The sequence below is a fragment of the Impatiens glandulifera genome, chromosome 2 (assembly GCF_907164915.1).
Source record: "Impatiens glandulifera chromosome 2, dImpGla2.1, whole genome shotgun sequence".
NCBI lineage: Eukaryota > Viridiplantae > Streptophyta > Magnoliopsida > Ericales > Balsaminaceae > Impatiens > Impatiens glandulifera.
This window is the reverse complement of record NC_061863.1, coordinates 25782387-25791679: the sequence shown is the minus strand read 5'-3', so window position 1 is coordinate 25791679 and position 9293 is coordinate 25782387. Positions and strand designations below refer to the sequence as shown.

The window sequence follows — 9293 nt, the reverse complement described above, 5'->3', positions numbered from 1 at the left end:
GAAACGACTAGGAAATTCTGAATGGTACTTGGATAGCGGTTGCTCCAGGCATATGACCGGGAACAACAACCTGCTAACCGACATCAGAATAGAAACCGGTGCTCTAATTACCTTCGGTGACAACTCAAAAGGTAGAACTGTGGGAAAGGGTAAGATTTTCCATGGTAACCTAACAATTGATAACGTACTTCTAGTAGAAAACCTACGTTTTAACCTACTAAGCATTAGTCAAATGTGTGATGCTGGATACACGGTAGAATTTCTTAAACATGCATGCTTAGTTAAGAACTCTCAAGGTACTATACTACTAACCGGAAATAGGCTAGGAAACATCTACAAGGTAAACTGGAAAACTAAGGTAGAATACCCTGTATGCATGATAGCTAAGACTGATCAAACCTGGTTATGGCATAAAAGACTAAACCACTTGAACATGAAGACATTGAACTACATTCGCGGTAAAAAGCTGGTAGAAGGTATTCCTGACATAGTATTTAACAAATATAAGGTTTGTTCAGCATGTCAAATGGGTAAGCAAACTAAGTCAACCTTTAAGAGTAAAGGAAATATCCAATCTAGCCGATGCTTAGATCTCCTTCACATGGATTTATTTGGACCGATTCAGGTCGTTAGCTTAGGAGGTATGTTGTACACCATGGTAGTTATTGATGACTATTCTAGGTGTACATGGGTAATATTTTTACCATCTAAACGTGAAACCACATCAAACCTGATCACACTTCTTAAATGTTTGCAAAATGAAAAATCAACTCGCATTAATAGCATTAGAAGCGATCGAGGTACCGAATTTACCAATAGTACCTTAACTGCATTCCTTGATGAATCCGGCATTAGACACGAGTTGTCTAGTGCTAGGACTCCTCAACAAAATGGCCTGGCCGAGAGAAGAAACCGGACTCTCAAGGAAGCCGCACGGTCCATGATAGCCGATTCGGGTATTGCTTAGAAATTCTGGGCTGAGGCTATCAACACTGCATGCTACACACAAAACCGGTCTCTGATTAACAAGTTTCATAACAAAACACCATATGAGGTTTATTTTAACAGGGTTCCTAATCTTAAGTACCTCAAGATTTTCGGTTGTAAGTGTTATATTCATATAAATGGTAAAACATATCTTTCTGCTTTTGATGCAAAAATCGATACTGGGATCATGTTAGGTTACTCAGCAGTGAGTAAGGCATATAGAGTGTACAACAACAGAACTTTAACCATGGAGGAATCACTTCACGTGGTTTTCGATGAATCAGTTGAAAGTAATACTGCATCATGCTTTGATCTACACAACAGATTGGAAAACAATAATATCCACTCTGATAGTGAAGATGAAACTCCGGTTTTCAGGAGGTTTGTCCATGACCAAATGGGTAATATTGAAACCCAGCCTGATCAAGCTGTTCCACAACAGGAAGCTGACACTTTGGTCGAATCCGAGGAAGTCGGTCTGTCTGACAATCTTGTTCAGCCTACCGATATGTCTAGTCTTGATCAGATAAACGGTGATTTGGTAGACATCCCTGAACTGAACCTCAAAAGAAACACTAAACATCCTCCTGAGCAAATCATATGTGACCCTTCAAAACCTGTTCGAACTAGGCGTCAACTTCTGGAGGAATACTTCAATTCCGTCTTTATATCCCAGATTGAGCCGAAACGAATAGATGAAGCATTGTCAAATCCGGACTGGATCTTGGGAATGCAAGAAGAGCTAAATCAGTTCGAGAGTAATAAAGTCTGGTACCTAGTCCCTAGACCGAAAGATCACCCGGTCATAGGAACAAGATGGGTATTTAGAAACAAACTCAATGAAGACGGTTTGGTCACAAGGAACAAAGCCAGATTAGTGGCTCAAGGTTACAAACAGGAAGAAGGCATTGATTTTGAAGAATCATTCGCCCCTGTAGCTAGGATTGAGGCCATTAGGATTTTTCTAGCCTTTGCTGCATTCAAAAACTTTAAGGTTTTTCAAATGGATGTTAAAAGTGCATTTTGAATGGTGACCTACGTGAAGAGGTATATGTTGAACAACCACCAGGTTTTAAAAGTGCTGAATTTCCAAACCATGTATACCGGCTAAACAAAGCTTTATACGGTCTAAAGCAAGCGCCTAGAGCCTGGTATGATACACTAACCGCATTTTTGATTGCACACGATTTCACAATCGGCTCGGTGGATAAAACGTTGTTTAAATTTGAAAAGAAGGAACATATCCTACTTGTTCAAATCTATGTAGATGATATTATTTTCGGTTCAACCGATCCTAAGTTGTGTGATAAATTTTCAACCCTGATGACTAACAAGTTTGAAATGAGTATGATGGGAGAATTAAGTTTCTTTCTAGGTCTTCAGGTTAAACAACTCGAAGAAGGAACCTTCATAAGTCAACCTATGTACACTAAGGAGCTTCTAAAGAAGTTTGGAATGGACACATGCTCATCAGCGGCTACTCCAATGAGCTCATCGGTTAAATTGGATAAGGATGATGAAGGTCAATCGGTAGACCAGATAGCTTACCGGGGCATCATCGGTTCTCTCCTATACCTAACAGCGAGTAGACCAGACATTCTATTTACAGTCGGTGTGTGTGGAAGATTTCAAGCCAATCCAAAGCAATCCCACTACACAGCCGCAAAGAGAATATTGAAGTACCTAAAGGGAACACCTGATGTCGGCCTGTGGTATCCAAAGGACTCGTCCTTTAATCTAACGAGTTATTCAGATGCAGACTATGCAGGTTGTAAGATTGACAGAAAAAGCACCAGCGGAACATGTCAGTTCCTAGGTGACCGGCTTGTTTCATGGCATAACAAGAAACAGACATCGGTGGCCACATCCACCGTAGAAGCTGGATACCTGGCGGCCGGAAGTTGTTGTTCACAACTCCTTTGGATCCTACAACAACTGACGGACTTCGGTGTCATAGCCAAAGAGTCTCCGATCTTCTGTGACAACACAAGTGACATAGCAATCACCTACAACCCGGTTCTCCACTCCAGAACCAAGCATATCGACATAAGGCACCACTTCATCCGGGAACATGTCATGCTGAAGCATATCCGGCTAGAATACGTATCGACAGATCAACAAGTGGCCGATATCTTCACCAAGCCTCTACAGGAAGCTAAGTTCTCTCAATTCAGACTTACTCTCGGTTTAACTGACATTAGTCAAATCCTTCCTAAGGATGCCTAAAAAGGAAACTGGTTCGGACAGACAAAACTGATAGTTCCTTCTAACTTGTTGGACTTCAAATTTTCTTAGTATCTATGGAAGCACCGCCCAGCTTATCAGATAGAGTAAACCGACCGGCTACTTGGTGCACGCATCAAATAACCGCATCGGGATGAACAACTGATAGCTGACCGGTTCGGAAATAGGTTATCTCAGATTATTTGAAATTCAAACAAAAGTGGAATAACCATCAGTGTTTAAAGATATCTGTTCTGAAACATTGCCTTTTCAAAGTAAATAGTCGCACCTAAAAAGACGTGAAGATCTGTTGATATCTTTCATAGTCCAGGTCTATGACCAACACCCTAGACTGCAAACATGCCTATTTCATACAATACCTTTTATCCTGCAGTTAATAGATATCATCACATGTAATACCTGGATATTAGGATACTTCCCCAACTAGTATTTAAGAGAAACAAACACTAACCAAAACACTCACAAGACAAAAGATCATCCTCTCACTAAGGCAAAAATGTCTCAATTTCCTAATATCTTACAAGTTGATTTCCAATCTGCCTTGAGCACCAAACACTATGAGGTGTACAAAGTAATCAAATCCCTGGAAGATACTGGACTTCGATACTTCCTAGATGACAAGCAGACTATATACTCTGAATCAGTCCTGGAATTCCTGTATAATGCCAGGGTGTTCAGAGGAACTCCTCACTTCGATACCCACATCCAATCGAAAGTGGGAGGTATAGTCTTTGACTTCACAGAACATGACTTTGCCAGGTGCTTTAGCCTGCCAAAGCAAGGGTTAATAGATCTGAATGTTCCGACTGATCTGAAGACCGAGATTTCCCTCACCTTTGCGCGTTCTAACGAACCTGTTGATGACCATGGCACGAAATCACTCTTGAAAGCTGAATATCAGCTCCTCAATGATGTGATAGGTAGAAGCATCTTGGGAAGGGATGTAACAAACACTTACTGCACAGCGACCTTCAACATGATGGCAGCCATCACCACCGGTACACCGGTGAACTGGTCAAGGGTCCTGTTCGATGTCCTGATCTGGATGATTGGGGTGCGAACAGTCGGCCTAGTTCCACAACTAAGCTGCCTACTAGTTGAACTTGGGGTACCGACCTGTCTAGGAGAAGGTCTAAACCAAGCTCAAGTGCTGACTAAAGAGATAACCGACTCCTTCTATGAGCGGTTTGAAAGGGCTTGGAGGAGGAGGAACCGCCGCAACAACCCCAACGGTGTCGTCAAATCCAACGGACACTAAGTTACTCCTTCCTACACCCGTTCATTTTGCTGTACGTACTGGGTGTATCGTTGTCAAACCCATTATGATCTTTCGGTTTTATCCTTGTTTTCTTCGGTTTTATCCATGCCTTCTTCGGCTTTACCTATGTTATTCTCGGTATCCTTTGATTAACCTCTTGTGTGTTGGTGCATTAATGAAAAGTAATATTTAATTAATGAGGTAACCCCCAACCACCTGAATAATTACTATCCAACCAACTTGGTTACTTTACAACTAAATCCCACCTCGAGCTCCGCAATAAATTAAAAGTAACTCCTTCCCAATGCGTTTTGGAAACATAAATATTCTCTTCCTTAATGAGACAAAACTGACATTCAATGCTCATATTTTCCCTCCAAAACCGACCCTATAAAAGGGGGCACCCTCTAATCAAATCAACACATTCTGAAACACATAAGTCTCTTGAAATCTCTTGAACCTTCTTCCCCATCTTAGCAAAAGTCATAATCATGCCGAGCCGAACCTTAGGAAATTTCTTGAGCGTCAACTTCGACTCATGTATGGAGGAATGGGACGGAATGCATGCAAAGAATCTCATGTTTGAATCCCTTATTGATACAGGCCTTCGAACATTCCTCGAAGAATCCGGTCCGATTCTGATTGAAGATGTTAAGACCTTCTTTCGAAGCGCTTGCATCAGGGGCAATTACATCGTCTCTACGGTACGAGACCACACTTTCTGGCTTGATGAAGCCGAATTTGCCTCCCTACTCAACCTGCCCACAGAAGGGTTTTCTGACTTTCCAACTCTTGAGGGAATTGAGGCATTTTATCACGCATTACTCTTCTCTGGAACCGATGTTCCGGTGGAAAACTATGGGTTAAAAACCCGCCTCGGTAGTCACGCTCAACTCCTTCTTAAGATTGTGACTCGGTCTATCCTCTGTCAGTCTCCAAATCAACGGTACTCAAAGAACACCTACAACATGATGACCCATATCATTAGCAAAACGGCCATCAACTGGTCAACGGTCATCTTTCAACACCTGAAATCCATGGTGATAACCAAGAAAGGTCTCGGTTATGCACCTCACATCAGTAAGTTGATTCTCAAATACCGGCCAGAATTTGGACCGGGCACACTGGCACCTTCTTCGAACATTCTTGACAAAGATGCGGTGGAGGAAAAGATTTCCAGAATGGCTATTACATAAGTTGTATTCTTTTGTCTTATGTATGTCTGTTGTCATACCGATCTACCTTTCGGTCTTTATTCTGTAATGTTTCTTCAATACAATTCTATTTAAGTTTAAATGACTGAGTCATCTAAATGTTTTGAATATCTATCTAAGTAACTGGTTAACATTATCAAAATAACCACGCTCCTATCCGGTCTCAAAGAAAAAACCGCTTAAACTCAAAAGATTGCAAATAGTCTACTTGTTCAAAATATCCGGCTAACTTTCGATAACCAAACTATCCGGTTAAGTTAAGAAAAACGCAGCATAAATCGGTTTCAAAAGGAGATTGCGAAAATTTTGGAGGGAAATTTTCCGCCCAAATCTCCCGCTCAAAATTCCAAAACCCTAGTTTACCGCCCACGGATTGGCGCCTATTCGATTACCGCCTTTGGTTTCCCGCCCACTGCTTGCCGCCTATTCGGCTTGGAGGGAAAACTCCCGCCAAATATTGATGGAACGGTTGGGTTTCCAAACCGCACTTATAAAAGGGGCACTTGGCCACTTCCTTTCACTCTCACGCAAAACAGCTCTTTCTCTCTCTAAACTCTCAAACTCTCTCAAGCGGTTATTTTGTTCTTTCAAACTCTCTCAAACTTCCAAGAGGGGCGCAATTCTATTTTATTCAAGCACATGACTCAAGTGGATTTCGAGGAAATCCGACAGAAGGGTACGCCTGCAGCAAAGAGAGTAATTGACCGGGTAACCGAAGCCGGTCTGGAGTATTTTCTCGGCAGTCCCCATGTCCTATATAAAGAGGCGGTTGAAGAATTTTTCAACACCGCAACTCTTTCGGGCGACAAAATCACCGCGACTGTATGCGGTACTGAATTCGAGCTAACCGAGGAATCGGTTGCAGAGAGCCTGCGCCTTCCAACAGCCGGCCAAGATGCAGCGGCGGATATAGAGCTATCAACATTCGAAGCAGCTTGCCAGATACTCTCAGCGACTAAGGAACCGATAAAAGTATCCGGTAACAAAGCGACACTGCGACCGGAGTACATACCGATTTGTGATATCTTCACAAAGGCGGTTCAGGCAAGAGGAGGAAACTACAACAGCCTCACCAAGGCCAAAATCGGGATGCTAGTCGGCCTGATAGAAGGCACAAAAGTGAACTGGGCAAAGGAAGTATTCAACAACTTAAAGGATATGGTGAAACCGGACTCAACCCGGTCATGGGGATACGCCATCCCTCTTGGTAAAATCCTACTTCACCACAACATCAACACCGGTCCTGGTGTCACTATCCGATCAGGACGGTTAATAAGATCCAAACACTTCCTAGAGAGGAAGCAACCGGCACTCGGCTCCACAGGTGGCCGAAAGAAGAAATCCGGCAAGAAATCGGCACCGGCAAAAGAAAAGGCCGGAAGCAAGGGCAAGGAGAAGATAGTCTTCTCGGAACCGCCATCACAAACAGAGGAGGAAGAGTCGGCTTCCACATCTGGACGAACCGAATCTGAGAAAACCGATGATGAAAGACCGAACGATGAAGGGCTCTCGGGTCTAAGTCCCGATAATACCGGAACGGGCGAAAATCCTGAAAACGATGAGGCCGATGTAGAAGGCAGTGAAGAGGAGGAGGAGGAGGACCAGACGAAGGCCGATACTATAGCGCGCCGACTCCTCGAGGTCATTACACTACGAGCTGAAAAAGTTGGCGATATATACCGGGAATGGCACGAGTATCGGTTCACCAAACTTTATAAACACATTTTACCGGGCTTCACCGAAGAAGAATGCTTCAAAAGGATGAAGGAAATCGAGGACATAGTCATGAGCCTCACAAACGCGAAAACCATTCACAAAGCCTTGGGCCGAACCGTCATCATAAGACCGCGAGCCCAGCTACAGAAGCTAACCGTACGGATCCGGAAGATTAAGGAACGGTACGAAGAGGAAACATTGGAGGATACCTTAACACCCTTGGTGTTAGAAAGACTTGAGAAAGCGAGAGAAGAACTCGAGGAAGAAATAGAGCGGCTGGAGGTGATGTACAGACAACGAGAAATACCGCACTCTCCAGCTCCTCGGATCGATAAGGGTCAAACTCACGGTGCAACACCTCCAAGGGCAAATCCGGTAATAAACGAAATCAATGAAGGGACGGAGACTCCTTTTACAGCGCAACAACAAGCTGAACAAATCGGGGCTTCAGAACTGGGAATCACAGAAGAAAGGGTCAAGTTCCTCCTTCGAGAATTTGCAGACTCAGCGGTTCGCCCACTAGAGGAGAGGATGACAAGAACCGTAAACCTGGCACTCCGGTTCGCCAACAATACAAGGCATACTTTGTTAATGGCAGATGACCGGATCTCACAAGTCGAAGCTGACTACCGGCAAGAAGCGGTTTTGCACACTAATCTGCTTTAGCGAACCGAGAACTTGGAGGCAGACACCTCAGGACTAAAGGATGACTTCGATCGACTTGAAAGAGAGACCGAATAAGGATTAAGAGAGGTCACTGAGGATCTGGTCGGCACAACACTTGATAGGGTCTCGGTACTGGAAAAGAAGAATGCAGGTCTTAAAGACCGCAACGAAAAACTAGAGGCAGACCTCAAGGCTCTTACTGCACAAGTTGACGAATTGATCAAGGCCAAGATGAATGCGGATGTTGCGGTTGTGGAAGCAAATGAAAAAGCGGCCAAGAAGGTCCAGGATGCACTGAACGAAGAGACAAGATTAGCAAAGGAACCACCACAACTGACCGAAGAAGAAATAGCCGAACGCGAACGAAGGGTGATGGCTAAGTATCCGGGACTTGCAGAATCAGTAGCCGCTCAAGCTGCAAAGGATGCTGAGCGGTTAGATAATGAAAGACAAAGGCTTGAGGGATTTGCATCCGCTCACAAGAAGCAAAAGGAGGCCCCTTCATCTTCGGTTCCGGCAAAAAGGAAACGGAAATCATCGAAGAAGGTTCAAGTGGCCGAGCTGCTGAATGAGGTCACTGACGCGGTTATAGAAAGTCAACCGGATCAGGCTACTCACACGGAAGAAGAAGATGAAGTGCACCTAGAGCGGCGGCCTACAAGACAGCGAGTCTCAAGACCGGATAAGAAAAAGCGGACCGAGGATATAATGGCCAGATTCAACCTCTTCGACTCAGAATAGGGGCTCCCTTTCTTTTAATTATGCTTACCTTAGTGTTTCTATATAATATTTTCTATTTTCGGTTATCTATCTTATATATATATATAAATTTATTTTTGAAACCGGCCTACACTTGCATTTCTACATGGTTTTGATAATTTTAAATAAAATAATCAAAAAGGGAGAAATTGATAAGATAAAAAGATAAGACTTTTCCAAAACTTTTCTCAAAATTTTTCCGAATTTTTCGAAAAATTCTCCCAAGTCAGTTTCAAAAATCCGGTCAAAAGAAAGAACCGGCCTACGTTTGCAAACTTACATGGTTTTGATAATTTTAAATAAAATAATCAAAAAGGGAGAAATTGTTAGATAAAATTGGACCGGTTCACAGAACTTAACAAATAAACTTTCCATGCAGGAACAAGGAACCGAACCGGTCAAACAAATAAACCGGTTAAGAAAACTAGCCGGTCAAGTCACTAAACCGA

The 9293-nt window shown here is 43.2% G+C and overlaps 1 protein-coding gene across 1 annotated transcript; it reads left to right on the top strand.

The window, feature by feature from the left end:
* The first annotated feature begins 6342 nt into the window (after nucleotides 1-6342).
* Nucleotides 6343-8826, top strand: LOC124924523. Its single transcript, XM_047464548.1, has 3 exons — nucleotides 6343-6864; nucleotides 7000-8051; nucleotides 8208-8826. The coding sequence occupies exons 1-3, from the start codon at nucleotides 6343-6345 to the stop codon at nucleotides 8824-8826; spliced, it is 2193 nt and encodes a 730-aa protein (XP_047320504.1).
* The last annotated feature ends 467 nt before the right edge of the window (nucleotides 8827-9293 follow it).

Bases quoted from the DNA above. Each gene is read 5' to 3' on its own strand.
- LOC124924523 (XM_047464548.1), top strand. From the start codon at position 6,343: ATGACTCAAGTGGATTTCGAGGAAATCCGACAGAAGGGTACGCCTGCA. The intron at 6,865-6,999 runs GTGAAACCGGAC...CACTTCCTAGAG, and splicing joins TCAACAACTTAAAGGATATG to AGGAAGCAACCGGCACTCGG. The intron at 8,052-8,207 runs GCAAGAAGCGGT...AACACTTGATAG, and splicing joins CAAGTCGAAGCTGACTACCG to GGTCTCGGTACTGGAAAAGA.